This window comes from Trachemys scripta, chromosome 6, assembly GCF_013100865.1.
Source record: "Trachemys scripta elegans isolate TJP31775 chromosome 6, CAS_Tse_1.0, whole genome shotgun sequence".
NCBI lineage: Eukaryota > Metazoa > Chordata > Testudines > Emydidae > Trachemys > Trachemys scripta.
Genome location: NC_048303.1, coordinates 14256362 through 14283851, shown reverse-complemented (window position 1 = coordinate 14283851; position 27490 = coordinate 14256362). Strand labels below are relative to the sequence as shown.

The following is a 27490-nucleotide window of genomic DNA, read 5'->3' as shown; positions in this document are numbered from 1 at the left end:
TGGAATACAGTAGTCAAAAATGCAGATTTGGTCCAGAGGCTTTTGTCGTTTACTAGAGTGGGCCTTTGCCCTTGCAAAGACTCCACTACAGACCCACTGATCTGGGGGAGAACTACAAAGCTATACGAGAATCTCAGCTTTCTTTGTTAGGCAAGGGAGAGAGGTAAGTTTCAAGCCCTTTAGCCTTAAAATGTACAGCGCTGTTGACCAATGTGATGATCACCAATGCTGAAAGGAACAAACCACAAATACACATTTCTGCAGCAGGAAGCACCTAAAGATCCCTGCCCACACACTTCTACATAAATGAGTCACTTAAGGTTGGGATGTATTCCAAAGAACCATTTCACTAACCACCCTGCTTCTAAAGTCCCCATGCTAGCCCTGTGGATAGTGGTGAGATCCTACAGGACAGGAGTCAAAAGGATTTAAGTGGGAGGCATGACAAAAAATGGTTTTGCAGGCCAGCTCAAAACTACTACAGCCCACTCTACCTCTGCTTTTTCTCCCCTATCTCTTCCCCCTCTGCCAATCTCTTCAAACCAAAAAACAGTCTTATGTGCACACTGCTTAAAAACTGTGCAGAGGGAGAAAGGTTTTATTGGGTTTTCGTTTACTAAATGCCAATACTGGGCCTGAGCTCACTCACATTGGGCTAAGTTAGCTGTAACAGCACTGAAATCAGTGGAATTACACTGGGGTGTAAATCCAGAGTGAGAGAGATCAGAATCAGTCCGCTATGCATAATTTTAAATGTTCTGAGCAATTCAAATATTAGGAAATTAAGTGCCGAGTATGATCCTTGGGCTGTACAAGACAAGCAAAGACATTCCGTGTTCTGAGGACCTGATTCAATGTTAAATAAAAACTGTTTAATTAACTGTTTCCAGGTTGTAGCTGGCTTCTGGCATGACTATTACATAAAATAACTGTTTCTTTAAAAACAAAAGCTAAAAATAGTCTCAAACAATGTCAGTCAAGGTTAGAAACACAAGTTACTCTCAGTAACCAATTATTACACTTCAATATTGTTGTCAAAACAGAAACAAGATTTAGACCTCATTATGAGTTAATCGCCTGCCAAATGTAATAATTTAAAATCGGAGCTGCTTTTTAATTTATACTAAGACAAATATGCATTTGAAACTGGAAGATAATGAGCAGTTGTATTCTTTACACGGAGAAATTCCAAGTTTAAATGGTTGGGGTTTTGCACTCTTACATTACAGAGAAAAACAATATATGTGCATTGACATTTTTCATCACTTTGTACCTCTGTTAATGTATAAGCTTCCTCAGCAGTGCATTCAGCTTTCACTGTAGGGTTACTTAGTGCAAATATTATAGGTCTTTCATTGATGGAACCCATGGCTTTGATCACATCATGTGAAAAGAGTCGGCCAGCCCCTGCAACTCCTGAAATAAATTGAAAGATACAAAAATTACTGTTATACATGTAAAATGGGACAATGATTGCAAGAAGTTTACACTGTATTTATTTATTTCTGATGTGAATCAAGATTATCACTGTTGAGGTCAGTCACACTCAGGAAAACCAATAAAAGGCTTTGAATAAATATTAATCGTTCATTAAAACAAGCTGTATCTAGAAAATGAGCTGTGAGAAACAATCTTGCACTGTCAGGAGATGCACAAGATGACCCAAAAGGTTTTTTCCATCTCTAATTTGAAATGCTTTGTAAACTTAAACCCTACACTATTCAACCCCAGCGAAGACACTACAAATCAGTACGCTTGAATTTTCAAAGCTCAGATATTTTTTAGTTATTTATGAGGCGGGAAGGGGCCTTAAGAATAAGGTATTCCTCCTCCCCACAATCATTTTATAACTCAAACAGTTTAACACACTTGACATACATATGCACAAATACATAAAAATGAATACGCACACTCAGACACACACACACACGTGCGCACACTCAGGGGCAAAGACTCAGCCCAAAACCATATATGGTATTATAACAGAAGCCATTTTGCAGCCTTAACTATAGTGGTGGCTACTAGGGGTTGTTATAATTAACATATACATACATACATACATACTCACACAATGAATACTGGGGATCAAGGACTGGGGTGCAGAACATCTGGTTTGCACCAAATTGCTGGCAGATACTAGCTCAAAAGTCAGTGTAGCTAGCCACGGGAAAAATTACTTCAGCATAGGGGGTATCGTGGTGACACAAAGTATGCAAAGCAGTTCTTGCACCATCTCTCGCCCAGCTGCTGGGGTAGGAATCTGACAAGAGAAATGGGAGTAGCTGGATCTTCTCTATTTCTCACTGATCCGCAGTTGCAGTATCGTTCTTTTGGACCACTGGCAGTCAGTGTAACTCAGACCAGTCTGTAGGCTGTTCTAAGCTACACCAGCAGACTAGCCAGCTCAGGATTGGAGTGGGGAGCAAAAAAAGGCTATGCCCCTGAGTTGCACTTTGAGCTCCTCAGCCATAGCTAAAGAGCTGAGCCTGTATGTATTATAGACATGATACACTGAGTCCCAAAAGCATTTTATACGTATTTTAAAACAGTGGACCAAATTCTGCTGTCATTTACCCCAGTGCAAATGCAGAATAGCCCCATCGACATATGCGGGGTTATGCTATATGTTATATATGCGATATGTACACTGGTAAAAGTGAAAGCAGCAACTGGCCCAGTGACAGCAAGATAAAATTAACAACGTATATTATCTAAGGAGTCTGAAATAAGTTTACTGACCAATAATAGCTGACGGCTGAAGTACATTCACCGCATCTACAAATGTCTTTGGCACCTGGTCGGGGGGTTGGTGCGTAAATGGTTCTTGATTGGCGTCTACCTTTTGTTCTCGGCCCTAAAGATTTAAGTTGATTCTGATTGTGAGAAGGAAAGGAAATGGCAACGTGTACTGTGTTATTCAAAAGGCCTGGCAGACCCTCACCTCAACCAACAGGCCATATTTATCAAACATCCATATTTTCTTATATGCTTCCTCTGCAGAAATACCACTTTCCATCATAGCCATAACGATGAGGTTTGCAATTCCAAGAGCAGCCTGACAGATAAAGAACAAGTAGTTGAAAATAAAGGAAACATCCAGCAGTTTAACTTTCTAAGAAAATCATGGTACATTTCCTTCCAATATGGTAAGAACTAACAATTACTTTCTCTCTCTCTCTCTCTCGTGCGGAATCATAATTTTGGGGGCTAAACCCTGCCATTGTATGCCTGGGCCCATCTGCTTTATGATGTCTGTATGGGTGAAGTGAGAATCTGGCCCTTGAAAATTATCCTTTTGTAAATGTTAAACCCAAACTTCAAAATAAATAATGATCTTCTGTAAAGAAGCATTTCCTTTCAATACAGTTCAGTAGGCCTCTCGCATACAGAGTTCTGTAAGAAAACACAAAAAACACCCACATCCCTTTTTACAGTTCTATGGGATTTAACTTTAATTGCACTAGAGACCATTGCAGAACTCACCTCTCCTGCTCCAAGAAACAAAACTTTATGCTCTGTGATTGCTTTCCCAACAACCTTCTGTGCTGCCAGCATTCCTGCTAAGGCCACTGCAGCTGTCCCTACAAAGGAAATAAAACTCTCAGGAGAGCTGAATAGATTGACATGACAGAACATATTTTGGGGGGAAGGTTTTCACATATGTAGCAAGAGTCAGAAGTGAACATTTTACCCTGAATGTCATCATTGAAGGTGCAATATTTCTCTCTGTATTTCCTCAAAAAACGGAAAGCGTTATGATTCCCAAAGTCTTCAAACTGAATAAGTGTGTTATGGCCGTACCTAAAGAATACAGCAAGATATTTTATCAATTGACACATTAATAAATCAAAAATTCCTATATATACACACACAGCTGTTTAGGGCCAGAAGCAGTCCTTATATATACACACACACACAGAGTTGTTTAGGGCCAGAAGCAGTCCTTGGGCTCTTCCTGGAAATGGTTAAATGCTATCTCTGTCTTATATATGTTTAACACAGAGGACAGGAGATGTGCCCAAAGTCAAACACAAAGTGACTGGTAGAGCCAGGACTAGAATTCAGGTCTCCTGATTCATAATCCTATACTCTAGTCACTCAACTATATTCTCTCCCGATATGACATTTGAAAAGGAAGTTGTGTGATGTTTCTCATGGCCCACTACTTCTTGACAAATTTATGAGTAACCAATTCAGTACCATACCTGTCTGTAATGGCTTCCATAAACTCATCAATCAGGTCATCATAAAGCTGTGAGCGGTCTCTTTTTTGGTACAGGCCCATGTAAAAAGGATCTTTTAATAGGGTCTATAAAATAAACCAAAGATAGCAGCAGAATGAAATCACTCATTCACTAAATATACACCCTCCAAAGTTCTAAGTGACATATTTCACTCACTACCCAGAGATAAGATACTGAGAAGGATTTCAGCTATCTTTCCTTCCGGGAATATTTTCACAGTTGAATTTCTAGCTAGCCATAGTAAGGGAGCCAGGAATTCTTTGATTCTGCAGACAATGGAGCAAATACTGCAGAAATCCTAGGTATTGGTGGCAATTCTCTGGATTTTCTAGCAGTCACCCACCATTTTTTGCTCCCTTTCTATTTCTCCCTCTGCTTTCTCCCCAACTCCATCACTTTCACAAACTTGAATTCTAGCTGCCTTTGATGAGAATGCTTCATGTCTAATTGAGCTTGCAACTTAACTGGACATGAGTGGGTCTAAAATGTTTGTGAAAAGAAACTTGGGGGCGGGGCTGGAATTAGGAATCTTGGAAAACTGGTTAAAATGAAATTCACAGGAACAGAGGAGACATTTTCTTTTAAAAATACAATCGGGAAGTAAAATAAGATGAAAAGAAAAAGGGGGTAAATTTTCAAAGGCACAAAGGTTAGTTAGCTCCTATTTGTGCCTTTGTCAGTCTCCTTCCAGATGCTTAATTGGGAGAGATATTAAATTCTCTCTTTTCGTAGTTTTGTTAGTAGTTAAATACAAATTATTTGCTAAGGCATTGGAGTATTGTTTGATTTTGCCTATAGTGAATCCATCCTCCTGAAACAAAAAAGGTCTAACAGGATCTAACTGGAAACTCTTCAGGGCAGGGACTGTGTCTTCCTATATGCTTGCACAATGGTTAGCAACAAGGAAGTCCTGTCCCTGCTGGAGTATTTCTGCAATATAAATAAAATAGACAACAATACTACACTGGGAACACTATGCTACATAGCCGCACACATAAAGGAACAAGTTCTGAGGGTAGATAAATATCAACTGTTACCTGAAAACATTACATCACTGTCCTTACAATGGGACGAATCAATATTCAGAGTAATAATGCTTTAACAAATCTGGTTCGCTCTTCCAGCAGCTTAAAAATCAGGTCACCTTTTCCCATTGCTTTGCAGTCGAGATCAGCATTTAAGTAACAGTCCAAATGCACCACTTAACTTTATATACATAGCTGGGGAGTCTCAGATATTAATATTCAGCTTTAAATTAATTCCAAACTACTTAATATTACACAAGATGATTCAATCTTAACACAGAGTACTCACTCAGATACATACACCTTCTTATAGTACTAATATATATTAGTGATTTCTTTATGGCAGGCAAAATACAGTTTAACTTACTAGATTGTCAGTTCCAACGTCGATACATACAGGCAGGCATTTATCTGGCCGTATTCCAGCACATGCTGTATACAAACATAGTTTTCCTACAGGAATTCCCATTCCATAGACACCCAGATCTCCAAGACCTAATATTCTCTCTCCATCAGTTACTACAACAGCCTTAAAATTACACAAAGATTAAAGGTAAACTTTGATAGTCATGGACATAAAGGATAAAGCAATATTGCATACATTTTTCTTGGCAAAATTAACCATTAAAACAAATTAAGAATAGCTTGCAAAGAATTTATTGTCTCTAGTGGCAATACTTAAGGACTAGCTAATTTTACCTAAGAGGAAATAGACAAGGATACATTAGTATCAGCAGTGTTCCCTGTACTTGCCTAAAGTGACCACAGGAATCACCTATCTTGCTGCAAATAATTACTTAGTTATCTAGAGCTGCTGACAAGTTTTTAAGTACTACCATTGTAAATAGACTTTGCATTTCCACTGAGGATCTCAAAATACTTTCCAGTAACTTTAATGAATTTAACCTCAGAACATTTCTTCAAATTTAGTGTTTTTATCTCAACGTTAAAGACGGGGAAACAGAGTCATAGACTCCAAGTGTTTTGTTCACGGTCATACAGGAAGTTTGTGGCAGAGCTAGGAATAGAACCCAGGTTTCCCAACTCCCAGTTCTATCTTACCCTAAAACAGCAACAGTGGGTAATTCAGAGAAAGACAGGCTTGTTAAGAAACAAACCTCAAAATCCTCTCCAGATAGAACTGTTAAGAAAAAAGCGTTTTGTAACTTTTATTCTATATTGTGATGATCACAATTGGCATAGGAAAGAAACACTGTCGATCTGCAGCTTTCATGCTGTAGGTCTTGAACTATAAGCTTGGATTTAGGGCACAACCCCACACATCTGTGCAGAACTGTTATAAACTATATACAGCTGTCATTCTCATACAATTGCCATGCATGCATTATTTAGCATCAGCATGTCTCTCAATAAAACTATCCACTTTTTTAAAAGATGAGTTGGGATTCAAAAAGAAAAGACAATTAGAAAAAAGGAGTGTTGTGGTGGTAATACCTTAACATCAGTTTCTGGCCAGTTGTCCACAATTGACCTAATATGACCTCTGTCTGAGATAGAAATAAATAATCCTCTGAAACAAAATCAGAATGGAAACACTTTTATACTCGATAATTAAAACTTCAAATCTGCTTTGCAAAACAAGGTTTTAAAGACTACATTTCTGGTGCTAATTAATTACAAGTTTTGCAATTGCTTACACAAAAGAATATAAAAGAGACAATGAATGACAGTTATAACTAAGTCTACGCAACCAAGATAACATACTAGATTAAAAAGATAAATGTAGAGTCATACAGTTGTTCATAAGATGACCTGGATTCTGTACTGCCATGAGTCAGTTTGAGTCACACCACCAGGCAAAGCGGCCCTAAAGCTAGTGTCAGCAGCCATGGCAGAACCCCCCCCCCCCCCCTTCCCCCAGGGATGACAGATCAGTATAGAACTCCTGCAACAGTTCTTATGTTACCCCCTTCCCTGCTGGTAGTGCAGGGGTGTGGCTGGAAGAAAGGGGCATGTCCAGAGCGTCTTTATGTCCCACTGATCTCTGGCTGCCATATCAACCACTGGCATAACTCAGAGCTGCTTTTAGGCAGCTCTAAGTTACACTGGGGGACTGGCCCAGCCTAGCAAACATCTGGCCCAGGATCAGAGGAATGGAAAGGTGAGCTTTGTGCTGCCTTTGCTGAACTGTGCACTCCTTAGCCACAGCCAAGGATCCAGCCTTTTACTTTCCATGTGCCAAAATATGCAAGTGAAAGTGTTCCATATAAATTCTGAATTACAGTAGAAATAAAAATCATACTTAAGAAAATTACTTGCACTCATTTCAAAAATAAAATGACTGTCCTTACTTTGGTCTCCTAAAGATATGTCCATATTGGGAACAGGCTAGACCTACTGTTGGTGTATATACTATTGGCATTAATCTCTCGATATCATCTTGTAATATCCTGTAGAATAACTTTTCATTTCTCTCTTGGATTCCCATTATGTAGATATACCTGTAATCAAACAGGAAAACAAGGCAAAAGAAGAATTAGCTTAAAATGGTTTGCATCTATCTAAACTAGAAACATACAGCGTGAAATGCCGAGGCATAAACCAATTTGCTTTAGATTTTGCATTTCCTTCCCCGACTCAACCCTGGCCTTGAGAAATTGATGTAAACTGGAGAATATAGAATTAAACAATGGCAAAGTCTAAATAAAAATACTGGGTGTACTGTACTGTGTGTGATAGCACACCAACCTATGGATGTACACTATGATAGGAGATCATTCCTACCTCCCTCTGCCCCCTGCCACAACTGATTTGCAGTTTAAAGGTTGATTACTTTACGTGAGGTTTTTAATGTTAGGATTTCCTAACTTCGTTCTTTTCTAAATGAAAAGTTCCTACACTGAGAATTTTTGAACACTAACCAGAATCTCATCTGGGTCCTACGATAAACAAATGAGTGGATAGACATTTAATTGTGCAAAAGAAACATTTAATTTTTTTTCTAATACAGTGACTGAAAATGCATTTTGGTTTTAAGATATAAATTGTAATGTTCATAGGTTAGAATAGAAATAGAGTAGCATTCTCCAGATGTCTTTCTATAGCCTTCTGAGGTCAAAAGAGAAGTTGGAATACAAAAATATAAAATTAATGCAGTTAATTAGGAGTCTGATTCTGCAAACACCATAGATTTTAAATATTAAAAAATAAACTCTTGAATCTTTGTTTTCTCTATTACAATGCAGATTCAAAAGAGATTCATTAAGCATTCATTTTGGGCCATTGGTTTACAGTAGAGCAGTCCCAGAAGTATTCCTAATGGAAACTATTTCATTGCTCCATTCCAACAGGCTATGTGATACTGACTCAAGTTACTTTGTTCTATCATCAGTGGACTGCGGTAGGAATATTGATGTGGTCCTAATGTGTATATATATGGAGATATACTTATCTCATAGAACTGGAAGGGACCCCAAAAGGTCATCGAGTTCAGCCCCCTGCCTTCACTAGCAAGACCAAGTACTGATTTTACCCCAGATCCCAGATTGAACTCACAACCCTGGGTTTAGCAGGCCAATGCTCAAACCACTGAGCTATCCCTCCCCCCCCATAATGTAAATCACTGATGTAAATCAGTGATAAACCCCAAATCATTCTAGCTTTCCACTCACTGGCTTGTAGGACATTACATTCTAACATAAGTCAATAATAATATGATAAAAACATCAAGCTATTGCAGCCAACAGGAGCATCCTTAAAAAAAAAAAAAAAATAAAGTATTTTCTAGGCTAGAGAGTTCAAAATAAGAAAAGACACACCAGAGGATTAATCATTAAGTGCCCCATAAACGTTAAAAAAAATCTTTTGTTTCCCTCTAGTCATAAGTTAATATATATATATATATATTTATATAAAAAGATAAAATTAAATACTTTTGTATTGATCCTGTCTGATTTTTAAGTCCTAAATTGATTTTCTTTCTCCACATTTTTTTCCTGGGCAGCTCTACAAAAATCTGAAAAATTATATATCTAGATTTGGAGAACCTGACACTCAACTCATCCATATTATAAACTCCTAAAGTGCAACAGAAAGGCTGCCAGAAACATAACAGTAATGTTTCTGCCAATATGCTATAATGCTACGGCCCGATCCTGCAGTCCTAGTCTTTTTCACATCACATCACAACTGTGGAGTAACACAAATGTCCTCCTTTAAATCAATATAAAACCTAGTTAGCTGCACAAGTCCGGGTGATAAATACAGTTTGCGTTAATTTTAAAAAAATATCTGCCAATTACAAAATCCTCTGGATGCAAAAGATCTGCCTTGATATTATAATAAATCAGATTTTCTCAGAGTCTTTTTAAGCTTGCACTACACATAGGTAAGAAAAATACTGATTAATTCTTACTTTTCCAAGGGGTCACTCATTTTTGCCAAATTCTTATGGAAGCGTAAGGCTTGAATGTCTTGTGTCTCTATTTTAGGAGGTAAAAGTCCTTGGAGCCCAAGCATTTGTCTTTCCTGTAATGTAAAGGCCATGCCCTGTAAACAAAAAGGGGGAAAGGTTAGTTTATTTTACTATTTATCTTTTTGACAGCTAAAGTAGTAAATTTTAAACAAAATAACATGTATCTATATTTATGACTATCCATTTCTCTGATGCCCATCACTACCATTTCTAAGCACCTCACAAATATTAATGAATTAAGCCTCATGACACTGGGAAGAAGGAATTCGTATTCCTACTTTACAGTTGAGGAAACTGAGGCATAGAGCAGTAGTGAGTTTTTGGGCAAATCATTTAAATCAGTGGCACAAACAGACAGAACCCAGATCTCCTGACTTCCTGTGCTTTAATCATCAGCATATAGATCTTCCTCCAGAGCACATTTCTGCCTTTAAAATTGGATTATATCCAGATGGAGATTCCTTTGGAGATATGCTAGGTTTTAACACTCAAGTGATATTTGCTTCTTGAAATGTTCCTTTTGAATATCTCTGTTTGGAACATTTCCCTACACACTTCTGATAATCTATCCAGCCAAAAAAGTTATTTGCAGTGCCCTCAGACCTCTGTTGGGATAGATAGCATCGGAACCTGAAGCCTTCCTTTTAGTTAAGGATAAAACTGATCTCTTAATCTCTTCAACTGTAATCTCCTACTACAAAAAAAGCTTTAGCCTCCTCCATCAATTGTAACAAATTAAGTTTATGAAGGGTAAAAAAAAAAAAAAAAAAAAAAAGAGAGAGATTCTAAATATCCTTAATTGTACTAATCTCAGATAAATACAAATATCTAGGAGTCCTAATATATTTTACTTCTTTACAAGTAATTGATCTTCCTGATATTTTGTTGAGAGAACCTTTACTGGTTTACTGGTTTACTGGCTAACAGCGGGAGTTTGCCTGGGAGCTGTCCGAGAGGAGGTACGCTAAGTGCTGCATTAGGGGGGCTGTGTTGGTGAGTATCTGAGTGTCTGCTGCTGGGACAGTTGGTCAGTTTGACCGTGTGCTTGATTGCTTGCTTGTTTGTTTGAAAAGTGTGAATTGGGAGTGCTTTGTTCCAGCTGGGCCTTGAGTGGGCCTGACTGGTATATAAGGGCAGTCAGCAGCGAACCAGCTGAGCGGCGAACAGCAGAGGCTAACAGCGGGAGTTTGCCTGGGAGCTGTCCGAGAGGAGAGCACACTGAGGCTTTCATCTGCAGGTTTCTCCGAGTAGTTCCTGCAACAGTTGAGGAAGCTCCTAAGAGGACGGTGATATGGAAGGTGAGCGATCAGCTGTTGTAACCTGCACAGGTTGTGCCATGTTTGTCTTTCTTCCGCAGGACAGAAGCGACTTTGTCTGTACAAAGTGCAAGCTGGTCTCCATATTGGAGGAGAAGGTTCGAGGGCTGGAGAAACAAGTATCGACTCTGCGTTGCATAAGGGAAAATGAAGATTTCCTGGACAGACGTCAGGAGATGCTTCTACGGCCACAATGTTCTGAAGATTCAGAGCAGGCGCAGCAGGGACAGAAGGATTGTGAGGAGGTTTGGCAGCATGTGACCTCCAGAAGGAGAAAGAGGAGCGTCCATGCACCAGCAATGGAGATACAGGTGAGCAATCGTTTCCATGTTCTCTCTACAGGTGCTAATGCGGAGAGTGGACTAGATGGCCCATCTGAGGGAAGGGAGCAGAAGGAGACTCCACCGATTGGAAGGCAAAAGATGCACTGTCCTAGGGATGGGGGTTCCACGACCACCACTCCCAAGAGGAGGAGGAGGGTGGTGGTGGTCGGGGACTCCCTCCTCAGGGGGACTGAGTCATCTATCTGCCGCCCTGACCGGGAAAACCGAGAGGTCTGCTGCTTGCCAGGAGCTAGGATACACGATGTGACGGAGAGACTGCCGAGACTCATCAAGCCCTCGGATCGCTACCCCTTCCTGCTTCTCCACGTGGGCACCAATGATACTGCCAAGAATGACCTTGAGCGGATCACTGCAGACTACGTGGCTCTGGGAAGAAGGATAAAGGAGTTTGAGGCGCAAGTGGTGTTCTCGTCCATCCTCCCTGTGCAAGGAAAAGGCCGTGGTAGAGACCGTCGAATCGTGGAAGTCAACGAATGGCTACGCAGGTGGTGTCGGAGAGAAGGCTTTGGATTCTTCGACCATGGGATGGTGTTCCAAGAAGAAGGAGTGCTAGGCAGAGACGGGCTCCACCTAACGAAGAAAGGGAAGAGCATCTTCGCCAGCAGGCTGGCTAACCTAGTGAGGAGGGCTTTAAACTAGGTTCACCGGGGGAAGGAGACCAAAGCCCTGAGGTAAGTGGGGAAATGGGATCCTGGGAGGAAGCACAAGCAGGAGAGCGCAAGAGGGGAGGACTCCTGTCTCATGCTGAGAAAGAGGGACGATCATTGAGTTATCTTAAGTGCCTATACACAAATGCAAGAAGCCTGGGAAACAAGCAGGGAGAACTGGAAGTCCTGGCACAGTCAGGGAACTATGATGTGATTGGAATAACAGAAACTTGGTGGGATAACTCACATGACTGGAGTACTGTCATGGATGGATATAAACTGTTCAGGAAGGACAGGCAGGGCAGAAAAGGTGGGGGAGTTGCGTTGTATGTAAGAGAGGAGTATGACTGCTCAGAGCTCCGGTATGACACTGCAGAAAAACCTGAGAGTCTCTGGATAAAGTTGAGAAGTGTGAGCAACAAGGGTGATGTCGTGGTTGGAGTCTGCTATAGACCACCAGACCAGGGGGATGAGGTGGACGAGGCTTTCTTCTGGCAACTAGCAGAAGTTGCTAGATCACAGGCCCTGGTTCTCATGGGAGACTTTAATCACCCTGATATCTGCTGGGAGAGCAATACAGCGGTGCACAGGCAATCCAGGAAATTTTTGGAAAGCGTAGGGGACAATTTCCTGGTGCAAGTGCTGGAGGAACCAACTAGGGGCAAAGCTTTTCTTGACCTGCTGCTCACAAACAGGGAAGAACTAGTAGGGGAAGCAAAAGTGGATGGGAACCTGGGAGGCAGTGACCATGAGATGGTCGAGTTCAGGATCCTGACACAAGGAAGAAAGGAGAGCAGCAGAATATGGACCCTGGACTTCAGAAAAGCAGACTTTGACTCCCTCAGGGAACAGATGGGCAGGATCCCCTGGGAGAATAACATGAAGGGCAAAGGGGTCCAGGAGAGCTGGCTGTATTTTAAAGAATCCTTATTGAGGTTGCAGGAACAAACCATCCCGATGTGTAGAAAGAATAGTAAATATGGCAGGCGACCAGCTTGGCTAAACAGTGAAATCCTTGCTGATCTTAAATGCAAAAAAGAGGCTTATAAGAAGTGGAAGATTGGACAAATGACCAGGGAGGAGTATAAAAATATTGCTCAGGCGTGCAGGAGTGAAATCAGGAAGGCCAAATCACACTTGGAGTTGCAGTTAGCAAGAGATGTTAAGAGTAACAAGAAAGGTTTCTTCAGGTATGTTAGCAACAAGAAGAAAATCAAGGAAAGTGTGGGCCCCTTACTGAATGAGGGAGGCAACCTAGTGACCGACGATGTGGAAAAAGCTAATGTACTCAATGATTTTTTTGCCTCTGTCTTCACGCACAAGGTCAGCTCCCAGATTGCTGCACTGGGCAGTACAGCATGGGGAGAAGGTGACCAGCCCTCTGTGGAGAAAGAAGTGGTTCGGGACTATTTAGAAAAACTGGACGTGCACAAGTCCATGGGGCCGGATGCGCTGCATCCGAGGGTGCTAAAGGAGTTGGCGGGTGAGATTGCAGAGCCATTAGCCATTATTTTTGAAAACTCATGGCGATCGGGGGAGGTCCCAGATGACTGGAAAAAGGCTAATGTAGTGCCCATCTTTAAAAAAGGGAAGAAGGAGGATCCGGGGAACTACAGGCCAGTCAGCCTCACCTCAGTCCCTGGAAAAATTATGGAGCAGGTCCTCAAGGAATCAATTATGAAACATTTAGAGGAGAGGAAAGTGATCAGGAACAGTCAGCATGGATTCACGAAGGGGAAGTCGTGCCTGACTAACCTAATTGCCTTCTATGATGAGATAACTGGCTCTGTGGATGAGGGGAAAGCAGTGGATGTGTTATTTCTTGACTTTAGCAAAGCTTTTGATACGGTCTCCCACAGTATTCTTGCCACCAAGTTAAAGAAGTATGGGCTGGATGAATGGACTGTAAGGTGGATAGAAAGCTGGCTAGATCGTCGGGCTCAACGGGTAGTGATCAATGGCTCCATGTCTAGTTGGCAGCCGGTTTCAAGTGGAGTGCCCCAAGGGTCGGTCCTGGGGCCGGTTTTGTTTAATATCTTTATTAATGATCTGGAGGATGGTGTGGACTGCACTCTCAGCAAGTTTGCAGATGACACTAAACTAGGAGGCGTGGTAGATACACTAGAGGGTAGGGATCGGATACAGAGGGACCTAGACAAATTAGAGGATTGGGCAGAAAAAAACCTGATGAGGTTCAACAAGGACAAGTGCAGAGTCCTGCACTTAGGACGGAAGAATCCCATGCACTGCTACAGACTAGGGACCGAATGGCTAGGTAGCAGTTCTGCTGAAAAGGACCTAGGGGTCACAGTGGACGAGAAGCTGGATATGAGTCAACAGTGTGCTCTTGTTGCCAAGAAGGCTAACGGCATTTTGGGCTGTATAAGTAGGGGCATTGCCAGCAGATCGAGGAACGTGATCGTTCCCCTTTATTCGACATTGGTGAGGCCTCATCTGGAATACTGTGTCCAGTTTTGGGCCCCACACTACAAGAAGGATGTGGAAAAATTGGAAAGAGTCCAGCGGAGGGCAACAAAAATGATTAGGGGTCTGGAGCACATGACTTATGAGGAGAGGCTGAGAGAACTGGGATTGTTTAGTCTCCAGAAGAGAAGAATGAGGGGGGATTTGATAGCAGCCTTCAACTACCTGAAGGGGGGTTCCAAAGAGGATGGAGCTCGGCTGTTCTCAGTGGTGGCAGATGACAGAACAAGGAGCAATGGTCTCAAGTTGCAGTGGGGGAGGTCCAGGTTGGATATCAGGAAAAACTATTTCACTAGGAGGGTGGTGAAACACTGGAATGCGTTACCTAGGGAGGTGGTGGAGTCTCCTTCCTTGGAGGTTTTTAAGGCCCGGCTTGACAAAGCCCTGGCTGGGATGATTTAGCTGGGAATTGGTCCTGCTTTGAGCAGGGGGTTGGACTAGATGACCTCTTGAGGTCCCTTCCAACTCTGATATTCTATGATTCTATGATTCTATGGTGAATTTCAAGTATCTAACCAGCAGTATAGATGGCTGGTTGTTGTTGTTTGGTAAGACTAAACCTTCAGGCTGGTAGATTTATTGATAGTAAATTAATGAATTTATCCCTTTTTCTGTTTGTGAGTTATCTACAAACAGATCCTGATTTCTGAAAGTGTACTAGTTATAATCCAATATTTTATAAAAACAAATTTCAATCTATAGTTTACGTGTGAATTGTTCACTTTCAATAGTCATCATTTTTTTTAAACTAAATTCATCTTTTTTTCATTTTTACTCCCTATGTAATACTTTTAGTGCATTCCATAGAGCTAAACGTATCCGGAAAGTTATGTGAAAATGAACTTTGCCAGCGTATATATATCAAATAACTCCTGATTTTTTGAACTGTCCAATTAATTCATTACTGTGCAGCAATTCATGCCCTATTACATGACCATCCCTCAAACTCCACATTTATCATCAATGAAACAGGTGCGGAATCTGAAATTAACAACTGGAAAACAGTAACAATATTTTCACCATATTTTAGGCACTACAAAAGTAAAAGCATCATGAAGATTCTTGATGTGAAGGAACAAAGCACAATCTATCACTTCAGAAGGTATATAAAACATGGATCAATAACACCTTGAATGTCTATCCAATTTTTTTAATACACTGTAACCCGAGAGTACCTTTAGCTGTGTACCATGGTAGTTCAAGCTAACATTTTATCCATAACCATATGGAACTATCCACCAGTGAAAAGTACATTACCTCAGTCAAAGTTCTTGGTTAGGTCCCTTAAAACAATTTACTCAATTACCACTGAGACCATAAATACTTAGGCATGACATTCTCTTAATTCCCCCTTGTGACCACAAGTCTTCTGGTTCCTTATGAAAATCTCAAGGCTTGTTTGATATATATTTTTTAATAGCTATCCACCCTTGTTTACTTGCTTTCCTCCCTACCCCCCAGTCTACAGACATCCTGGAAGTTCAGTGTTGCTTGAGTGACTGCAGTGTTAACATGTTAGAATTTTTTTTAAACAACACTACAGTTTCCCACATTGTATATCTGGACAACTCGAGTCTTCACATTCAGAGATGCATCTTAATTTCTGGTCAATCCCTGAAGCCAACGATGCAATATTTTGGCTATTTCTCCTACTGCACTTATGTCCACTCTATTCGCTCCTCCTCCTTTTCCCTCACCCACAAAAATGAGGATGTGACCATATCCAGTCTAGAACAGCTCTATCAAGATCTTCCAGGGACCTGCCTTCACTTGTTTTCTCTCATACATTATGCTTTTTAACTACCCTTCCTCTTTTCCTATTCTCACCCTCTCCTTCCTGCCAATCCGGCAGCACGCTGCTTACCTCCTCAGAGGTGATGATCACCCTCCGTTCACAATAACTTCAATAGGAGCCGAGGGGCCTAAGCAGCTCTGAAAAGGTGCTCAGCATGATGCAGCAATAGGTCCCCAGTGGTCACTTTCTTTACTTGACCCCAGCCTCTCTTCTCCTGCTCAAGGTGTCCACCTCCATTGTTCTCTGCCCTGACTTTCACCTAGATTAGTGTCCTAATCCTCTTTCCAATTCAGAGATCCAAGAAAAGAGAGGTGTCCTTTTTAGACTGTACACTCAGGGCAGAGACTATATCTTCCTGTGTACTGGAAATCACCCAGCACAGTGTAGGATACCACAACCTAAAGAGTAGTCGACAAACATTAACTACGCTTCTACCCACCATTACAACATACTGCTTCAAAATCAAAAGCAGCACTTTGTTCTCTTGCGGACATAGTGAAGCCATAGGCATGTCTGTGCATTCTGTACTGTGCCTTCATCCATAAACTCTTTGGCACAGGGACCTGTTCTTACTCTGGCCCTCCTAGCTGACAACTACTCCGCTAACTGCATGGTGCTATACAAATCAGCCTTATAACATTGCATTCATCCACTTTACGTGAAGGTGACCAGGTGAGCAAAATTCTGCAGGACTGACTGTTCTAACACCATTAGGTAAGAAGGCTTGGCATTTTTTGAGGGGGGAAATGGAGGAAATTGATACGTGAGAATATACTGATGGCTTTTAAAATTATTACCAGTGGTAGGGATTGGGTGAATGTATTTTGTACCAGAGCTGGTAAATGCTCATGACCATTTTGCAAAGCTAATATAAATGATTATTCTTAATTAGAATTCATTCAAAGTTTCTGTAATACAGACGCAGTATACAAATACACTCACACCAGAGCTTCATTAACTCTCATTTTCCAGACCTTGTATTTCTTAACAAAAAATAAAAGCCCCCTTAGATTTAATAGCAGAATACAACAGTGAGTTCTCATTTTAATATTAAACCACTTCCATAAAATTTTACAGCACATTAATATATTGTAAAGTAGTCTCATTCAAAATAAAACTCAGCTACACTTGTCAAAAGAGATGTATAAAGTACATTTTGCGATGGATGGTGTATTTGTGTGTGTGATCTGTTCCCCAGTTCCCCATCTATAAAATGCAGGTAATAGCACTTCCCTCCCTTACAGGGGTGCTAAAAGGATAAATCCATTAAAGATTATGAAGTGTTTTGAGATCTACTGATGCAAAGAGGTATAGAAGAGCTAGGTAGTATTTGTTTTAATTGTGCTTGGTTGTTTACTTGCTAATTCACAAAGTTCACTGTTCTACAACAAGTCTTCAGTCATCAGCGCAAATTAACAAGGTTCACTCACATGAATGAATGTCTATTTTATGTCTCACATAACCTTTATAATCATAGTTGACTGGTTGCTTAAATACAGCACAGGAAATATGTTTTTCCTGGGGTTTCCTTCCTTTCCCCATATTTTTCACTTAAATGTAGTGCTTGTGGAAGGTGATGGATTGACAACACTAATGTCACAGAAGGTATCAAACTCGGACAACATTAGCATAAGCTTTCCAGAATTTCCCATCAACATATCTCACACTCTGACATAAAGCTACTAGTTAATTTCGTCTCTGTGCCCAATGCTTAACCTCTCTGGTGAGACCTGCAGCAAGGATGCCAACTGTTATAGTTAAACCTCCGTTTGTTTGATATACTTCACAAAGGCCACCAAACAGCCATCAGATAGCAGGCAATAACTCTCACTCGTTAATGATCTAGGCTGAATATGAACCAGTCACTTACATGCTGAAATCTCTGCATACCATCACTGATCACCTGAGCTGTTCGCATCCTTTAGAACTTATTTCCAATCACATGCTGATTTGGCAAAGCTGAAGTCACCAGCATGATGGATTGTAATTGTTCACCTACCATTTCCACTGCCTTCCTGGCTCCACACCCACCCCTGCATCACCCCACTGCCTCTCCCGGCCTACATCCATTCTACCATGTCCCCCACTGCCTCTGCCTCCGACCCCTCCTCCCCCATTCAGAGCTTAATTTGTCCTGGGACTTGCTGAGAAAAGTGACATTAACAAACATGCAAGTATCACTTTTCACAGCCTTCCAGATAGCTACTAAGTGACCTGTGAAAAGTGATTGATATTAACAAACATACAAATATAACTTTTCACAGTAATATCTACAAAAAACAATGATGTGGATGTGTATATATGCTATTTATTAGTTTTTCCTTAAGTTAATCAAATATTTTAGGAAAAAGTATCAGTAAGGCCACCAGCCACACTCTGAGGCCACCAAAAATATTTCTTGTGAGAACCCCTGATCTAGACTGTGCACTGTCACTAATTACTCAACTGGAGATATTTTGTTAAACTGTTGGTCTTCTAATTGAACAATCTAGGTTGGTTTTATTTTCCCTTGAAACACTCAAAGGCATCACGTCTACAAAAAATTCAGCAGCTTTGAGGTGGATGACTGAACTAAGGTAAATGAATTGTAAGTCTAAAGCCTACATACATTTTTGACATGTCTAAACACCTTCTCGAATAGAAAAGGAGAACAAGTTGCAGATTTTATAGTTTAACTCCTCTTTGCATTTAGGTCCCTTCAAGAACAGATAATAAACCTTCAAAACAAGTGAGGCCATCTTTAAAAGTTAGAACTACAGTATGTTTTTAATCTCAGGAATCCTCAAACCACCTGCTAAACAATTATTTTCCTTCTCCTCCCTGATCTCTCAGTCTGTATCTATCTGTTGCCTCTTTGCTTATACACCTCTACCCCGACATAATGCGACCCGATATAACACAAATTCGGATATAATGCGGTAAAGCAGAGCTCCGGGGGGGCGGGGCTGCGCGCTCCGGCAAATCAAAGCAAGTTCAATATAACACAGTTTCACCTATAACACGGTAAGATTTTTTGGCTCCCGAGGACAGCATTATATCGGGGTAGAGGTGTACTTAGATTGTAAGCTCTTTAGGGCAGAGAGCATCTTTTTGTACTGCCTTTGTACACTGCCTAGCATAATGAGGCCCTGGTCCATGACTGATACTGGTAGGCACTAACACAATACAAATAGTGAATACTGTAACAACATTTATAGTTGACTATAGTAAACAAATGTATTTGGTTAACTATATTCCAAGCAGCAAACAAGCTTACTTATTTTTACACAGCAGTTAACACTGACATAACAAGAGGCCTTTAAAGTTAAGTGATTGTAATTGGAGTCCTTGTCATAGAGCACTTTGCAATGGCAAACATCATGGAAGAATGTAAAGATAGGTTCATGCAGTTACAGTATGTTCTGCAATTGTTTGGTTGAAGTGACAAGGACATTACCAGTATAGCTTTTGACCTTTCCTGGGCTGCCTTAACAATAGAACTTGAAAGCTGGACTACTCTGAAACCTGTCATTTTGAAACAAACAAATTCAGTTAATTTATGCATTTGGCACCTGTGGGAACCAGTTCATGGGCGAAAAGGTAAGAGCAATTAAATTCTTGTGTTTGCCAAGCAGTGAAGCAGGTGGAGGAGTTCTGGGGTGGGAAGTTTAATGGTCACAAAAGGTGGGGGGTTGGGATCTGGGTCTGCAAATTTCATCAGTTGGCATCTTACAGCTTTTAATATGACATTTAGTCCCCATTATTATGGGTTCCAAGTCTCAAGTGGTAAGGGAGACAAAATATTAAGTAACATAAGTGAATGTGATAGCAACACAACTAGACCTGCCAACAAAAGATCCTACAATGAGATGACAATCTCAGCAGGTTCACAATAATGGATACAGAAGTCTATTATTTATCCATGCATCAGGTGCAGCAGTGCAATTTTTCCTCACACCACCCCAATCATTGGTCTCATCTCCAATACAGCAAGACAGTTTACAGTTGCAAGGGTAAATCAATTTCCATCCCTAGTCAGACATTAATTTCTCTGCTGAGCTGCTGAACAAGGGACCCCATTTAGTATTGCTACTTGTTCCCTAACAGACAAGTGGTATCACCTAGGATAACAGACTCCTCATAGACCAGAAGGTTCTTTATTTCATTGTCATTTGTCTGAGTCAAAATTGATACTGTGAATTAAGTGCGACAACAAATTTCTTCCCTTCAAATATTACATTTTGCTGCATTTATCATAAAACTACAGCCTTCAAAAACAAAATGTAGAAGCTACTGCCACAAGCAATCATGTATTGTTTTCCTTTCTGACCATTGGTGCACAACCAGTGCTTGGAAAAGCTTGAGGGCTTTGAAATAATTTCCACAGGTCTGCCAAGAGCTTTTAGCTCGGAGAAGTCACAAGATTTTGTACCTTGACAAATCACATAATTCTCCTCACGCTCCACTCCCACTTCACTTTCGACATGATTTTAGCAGGCGCTCAGTTTCAAAGCACTAGAGATCTCTATCTGTCTAGGTGTTTATACAGTACTCATCCCTGTGGTATCTGAGCACCCTATCAAATTATATAAATCCACGTAAGTGGTCTGAACAAAGACATATGTTTTGTCTTCTCCCTCTCCTTTCAGGGGTAGTTAGGAGTCACTCGTTATATCTCACGATTCTTTTCTCCACCATTCCAGGAGCAGCAGAGTAATGAATTTTTTTCTCCTATTATGGGTAGGATGCAACAAAGAGACAGGTGTTATACTTTCCTCCAAGCCAATCAAGTTTGTGATCTTCCTCATCTCTTACAGAAGGGAGTTCACAGCCTTGGACCAGCTGCCAAAAAAGTCTGTCTTCAGCTCCCATTACCCCTATCTTACCTCTTGAGAGTTTCATTGTCCTCATGGATTGCAGCTGCCCTTGAAAAATCTTCTTCTGCAGTTAAGAGGCTGTTTTCTTAGGGTGAAATTCCTCCCCAATGCAGAGGGCCAACACAATGTCAACATACAACTTTAGTCCCACTTAAACCCTGTTTCTAAGTTGTGTGAAGACCTTTTGCTGGCCCTCTTCATGGGGGTGTTTCACACTGAGATGGCTTAGTTCTAGCCCACGGACAACTAAGAGGACTTAGAGTTAGAGGTTAATACTTTCTACCACTGGAAAGACAAGATTCCAAGCTGGTATCACAGATATAAAATATTGGTCTTGAGCTTTAGTATTTCTTGAAATACTAAAGCCAAGTTGGAATTCAACTTGACAAAAGCAAGAGGATAATCAGAAAGATGGGATTTTTAATTCATGATGGGGGATGGAAATATAAATTCATGGTCCATTTTGGTCAATTTCAGAGTCATAAGATTTAAAAAATTGTAAATTTCATGAGTTCAGCTATTTAAATCTGATATTTCAGGGTGTTGCAATTTTAAGGGTCCTGATCCACAAAGGAGTTGTGTGTGTAGCGGGGGTTCACAAGGTTATTGTTGGGGAAGTTGCAGTACTGCTACCCTTACTTCTGCACTGCTGCTGGGGATGGCGCTGGGCAACTAGAGAGCAGTGGCTGTTAGCTGGGCACCCAGCTCTGAAGGCAGAGTCGCCACCATCAGCAGCGCAAAAGTAATCATGGTATGGTATTGCCACCCTTACTTCTGCGCTGCTGCTGGAGGGGCACTGCCTTCAGAGTTGGATGCCCGGCTAACAGCCGCCCAGATCTGAAGGCAGCGCAGAAGGGTGACAATACTGCAACCCCCCTAAAATAACCTTGTGACCCCCTGCAACTCCCTTTTGGGTCAGGCCCCCCAATTTGAGAAACGCTGGTCTCCCCCGTGAAATCTATATAGTATAGGGTAAAAGCACACAAAAGACCAGATTTCACAGGGGAGAGCAGATTTCACGGTCAGTGATGTGTTTTTCATAGCCAGGAATTTGGTAGGGCCCTAGTTATGCCATTGGAAATCAGGGATTTGTAGGAGTGAAAATGGCAGAAAGTCTTTGTTGCTAGCCCTAAGATATTAAACTTTAAATCACCACTGAATCCTCAGTCTTGTATATCTTTTGTGGCACTGATCCAGCACTGAACAGAGAGAGTCCCTGACCTCACATCAGTATCATTTTCAATCCCAGAACAAGGTCCACAGGACTGTTACTAGCTGGAGATAAGATGTTTGATAAATGCACGCTACTAACCTTGTTTGTTCTTGGATTTAACATCAGCGGCTTGCCTTTTTCTTTCGTGTGCACGGTGCGACATGCCAGTGCACAGGGAGTGGCAACTACTCTTAATCGGGAGAGCATTTCTTATAGTTCACCTGAGAAAAAGGAAATGAAATAAATCAAATATAAAGACACTTAACCACATGTTCACATTTCTATGCCTGCTAACATGAGAGAGAGAAACCGATACACATCAGATAGTGCTAGCCTGGGGAGGCGTAGGCTGTAACCAATAATATTTTGTGGCAGCCAGTAAGAAGAAAGTGGAGAGTATCTCTGTAGAAGAGGGAAAGGGGGTCCTCACCTTCTGACTTGGATTTGTGGCTTGAGCTGCATGCACACAGCAAAATGACAGGGCTTGGACCTGAGTCTCAGTGGGACTCGGGCTCTATCCCCCTATCAGCATCCTAAGACCCAGGTCCTGAGTGCTTGCTGACTCATGTCAGACTAATTTGCGTGGGGACAGAAGTGGTGGTTGGGCTCAGACTTGAGTCAGAGCCCAGGCTTAGTGAGCAATGTAGACAGACCGTGAGTTGACAGAATGTTGGAAAGCTGGTACATTTATTACTATACTGGGGACTGTATTCAGTCAGCATGTGCCATGAATTACCTGATAGTTGTACTCTGTACTTAGAACAGAAAACTGCTGCTGGCCAATACTGACCTTTTAATGGCAACCAATGAACTTGCTATCAGTGTAAACACCAAGGAGGAGAGAATTATATAGGATAGTACAGAAAAGGACAATGTAGGCTGAATGTCAGGAAAAACTTCCAGACAGAGAAAATATATTGGCATGTGCTATAGTCTTCTAATGGAAGTAATGGAAACCCTGTTACTTAGCACATTTAAAACTAGACTAGAGAAAAACTAGTAAATGTAAAATAGGCAAAAAAACAGATAAACTAACAGGTCTCTTCCACCTCTAGACTCTTATTTCAGTCCTTAAAAAATGGAGCTCTACTGGGACAATTGGTGGGAATGCATTTCTGCAGGCTGTAATTTTCCAGAGCCTCCCTGAAAGATCCTGTTTGTGTTACCTTACAAACCTAGAACCTAATCCTATGAAGTGCTCAGTGTCCTCAGATCCCATTGGTTCAATTATTATTTGGATTGCGGTTAGATTGCAAGATCTTTGGGGCAGGAACTACCACTTAGACATTTGTACAGCACCTAGCACAGTGAGGTGCTGGCCTGATAGGCCTCTAAGTACCACCATAATATAAATGTTTAATAATAATTGCAATCCCAGAGGTTTAAAATAGGATTGTGGCCCATTGTGTCAGGAACTATACAAACACATACAAAGACACAGTCTAAAGAGCTTACTGTCTAAAAAGACAACAGATGAAGGATGCAGTGTTGATAATCCTCAGAACTTCACAGTACGGGGCCAGGGGTAGCAGATTTTTGTTATATTTTAATGCTTTGCTCCTGTGTTACATCAAAGCCAGGCTTTCCCAGTCAAATACAGAGCTGGGTTAGCTTTCACATGCACACGTTTGCTTTCATAAGGCACACACATTTGTTCAAGTGAGCAATAATATGCTCACGAGATCAAAACTAACTGAATAATAAGTTGCACAGGGAGCCACTACCTAGTAACAAATTCAAGACTATCAAAAGGAGTGTAAACCATTTTTGAATAGTGAAATGCTACCTGGTTTGGATTTTTTTAAATGATTTATAGGTGGACCACAAATGATATTAGGGAAAAAAACTATCTTAATCAAACATAACTTGAATATTTGCAGCAGAAGTTATAATGTCTTTTAAATTACCTAATCAGCTGTTAAATACTATACGATGGAAGGGAAATACCATAAAGTATAATCTGATGATAACAACTTCCTTGAAAACCATTCAAAAGTATCTAACAAAATGCCCAGGAAAATTATCTCCCTCTCTGCCCCCCACATATTTGCATTTCTGCATTGCCCACAGAGTAGAGTTATAAACACCAGAATTACCAACTGACTGGTCAACCACACACCTCACTTGGAACCGGAAGTACACAATCAGGCAGCAGCAGAGACAAAATGAACAAACAACAACAACAAAGGCAAATACAGTACAGTGCTGTGTTAAATGTAAACTACTAAAAAAATAAAGGGAAAGTTTAAAAAAAAAAGATTTGACAAGGTAAGGAAACTGTTTCTGTGCTTGTTTCATTTAAATAAGATGGTTAAAAGCAGCATTTTTCTTCTGCATAGTAAAGTTTCAAAGCTATATTAAGTCAATGCTCAGCCGTAAACTTTTGAAAGAACCATAACGTTTTGTTCTGAGTTACGAACAACCTCCATTCCCAATAACTCTGAGGTTCTACTGTAGCAGAACGCTACCCCTATTTACACAGCAACTGTGCTCTGTTTCTCAATCACTGCTCCTTTGTATCTATAGGTCTTTCACTTTAAGGAAGTGTGATTTGAAGCACATACGTGCGGTGGGTTTGTTGTAAAGTATATTAGTTAGTGTTTGTAGACAGACTAATGGAAGTCTTGTTAGTATTAAAAACAAATGCTGCTTTTCACAGAGTAATTCCTCACGTGGTGGTGGTGGACGACTAAACACAGCTGGCCTGTCAGAATTAATCAGCAGTGCTGTCAAAAATAACTTTGTAAAGAACAGGGTCTGATAAAACAAAATTAAATTCATGCTACAACACTGTCATCGTTTGGGCATGGCAAATTCAATTTTGAGTACAGGTTAAATTCTAGCCACTTGTTTGCCATTATTATGCAATTTCAAATCAATGCTCTGTACATATGAAGCCAAAAATTATTTGAGATTGCAATGCAAAAGTAACCCTTAATACAGTATACATCAGCATTGTCTGAGACTGGTTTCATTTTCTCAATACTAAATATCGTAAACAAGGAACTATAATTAAGCCAAACAAAACACCCCCCTGTAACTGAATTCAATTACCTAACTGCAACGAATGAGCACTTATGAACTAAACAGTACTCCCTTTCCTCTTCTGAATGCAGGAGATTTAATTCCAGGTATTGTTTATCCCAATAAAATGGATTAGTCACTTTTTTTTGTCCTGAACTATCCTTCCTCAGGTCTATTACTTATTCATTTCTATTTCATCCTATCTCTCTTATCATTCCCCTGAACTGACCTCCCTTGTTCCATGCTCTTCAATTCACTTCCTCATTTCCAGCTCACATGGACCTTTGCATTTTAAAATAAAGGCCTAAATCTTGCTCCACAAAATTTAACTTCAGTGGGAGTTACAGACATATTCAAAGGCAAAACTTAACCTTATTTTTTTTTAAATATAAATGAAAGCCACAGTTATTTACTTCTTTATAAAAGTTCAGTAAGGGGCAGACCTTCCAACTGAGAAACTGAAGGATTGAACATCTGTAAAATTACAATTTGGATTTGCAGCACAATAGCTGTTCAGATGAAGAACAATCCCAGGGCAGTGCTAATACCTTTTAGATAGTTTGTAAGTGGGTGCTGGAAGGTTTTTTAGAAGAGTGTTTTTAAAGAGGGATCTGAGTTGAGGTGGTGATGTTTTGGTACATAAGACAACCCAAAGAAGGAAGGAAGTCAATTGTGAGAAAAAAATATATATAAACGGAAGCGAAAGCAGAGATAAGCAGAGATGCAGTTGTGAACAAGGATAAGAAGAGAGAACACAGGAACTGAAAAAGGAATAAAATGCCATCTAAAACCTGTCCACATAATCAAAACTAGACTTTTTTTTCCTTTTTCCTTTCAGCAGAACTGTGTTATACAACCAGATTTGATTCAATACAGCCAGTATTTTTTAGCACAATATTGTTTACATTGTGTCACTGTTTAACTGAGTCTACATTCTTCAGCATATTGGATGACCGTTTTCTGCAGTGGAGTATCTTATCCGGAGGCATCTGGCCAGTTCAAACTAATGATTAGTATTATACAAGTGCACTTATCTAGAAGCAAATGTTTTTGTTAGCACAATTATAGATTTGTTAAATTTCAAAGGCTGCTTTTAGGGAAAAATATTCATTATACTTTTAAAGGTACAATTACATTCCCAATTGAATCATGTAGTTCCCAGAGCGAATTAAAGCAAAGTCTGCTTCAATTAACATTGAGGCTATCTGGGTCACGAATTACAGCTTTAATACTTCTAATAATTTCAGCAGAGTTGCAATTCATGTTCAAAGGCTTTGCAGCCATCCTTTAGTTTCAATGACAATTGATCATAAAAATAATATTTCAAGTATTTCTTCCTATACAAAATTTCAGAGTGCTGGGATGAGCAAATTAGTACCATTTTCCTTTAGTATACAGAATGCACTTATCAATAACTAGAATCAGTAATAAACATTTTAAATATAGGGTGAAACTCGCTAAGCTTCCTGAGTTTCAAGGAAAACATAATGTTTATTACATAGTACCACCTTTGGCCCAGCCAGCATAGTCCCATACAGCAGGAGCAATTGTTTTGTGAATCTGTACAGTCCTGAATCATGGCTAAGCCCCTTTACTTTCAGTTTAAACCAATTTTTACTGAGAATTTCTTGGGTTTTACAAAAAGTATTATTCAGTTTTTTTCTGATTTTCACCCGACTTTTGTATCATTCAAATCTATAAAAAATAACGTATTTTATTAGGAAAATACAATACATTGAATGAGATATATGTATTACGATAATACATTAGTCTGTGGGTATGTGCAAAGCTGCCTGTTGAAGTAAGGCTATGTGCTAATCTAGAAGATACACACAATAAACAAACAGGCACGCATGCAAGCTCTGAAGAGCGTGTGCATCTGAACATACTGATAAATCTCACACCCACCATGTACACATTTCAAGCTGTTAGCAGATAACAGTTTAAAGATTTGACATACTAAAATGGGAAGAAAATGAAAATCTGTATCAGAATACATTTCAGAGCATGAGGAAATATTCAAAAGTTTAAAAAAACAAGAAAAGGGTGAAGTTGAGTGTATGCGCTGCAAATGGTGTGGCCCAATTATTAAATGTAAATATCTATA

General features: G+C 40.3%; 1 protein-coding gene across 1 annotated transcript in view; it reads right to left on the bottom strand.

The window, feature by feature from the left end:
- ME2 (malic enzyme 2) overlaps positions 1-27490 on the bottom strand; it is a 40978-nt gene that overhangs the window by 8578 nt on the left and 4910 nt on the right. Inside the window, exons 2-12 of the mRNA XM_034774252.1 lie at positions 22459-22580; positions 9645-9778; positions 7582-7731; positions 6725-6800; positions 5637-5798; positions 4206-4309; positions 3692-3801; positions 3484-3581; positions 2942-3055; positions 2740-2854; positions 1274-1416 (exon numbers count right to left, since the gene is read on the bottom strand). Coding sequence (XP_034630143.1) covers positions 1274-1416; positions 2740-2854; positions 2942-3055; positions 3484-3581; positions 3692-3801; positions 4206-4309; positions 5637-5798; positions 6725-6800; positions 7582-7731; positions 9645-9778; positions 22459-22566 — 1314 coding nt within the window. The 5' untranslated portion in view covers positions 22567-22580. The remainder of the gene's footprint in view (positions 1-1273; positions 1417-2739; positions 2855-2941; positions 3056-3483; positions 3582-3691; positions 3802-4205; positions 4310-5636; positions 5799-6724; positions 6801-7581; positions 7732-9644; positions 9779-22458; positions 22581-27490) is intronic.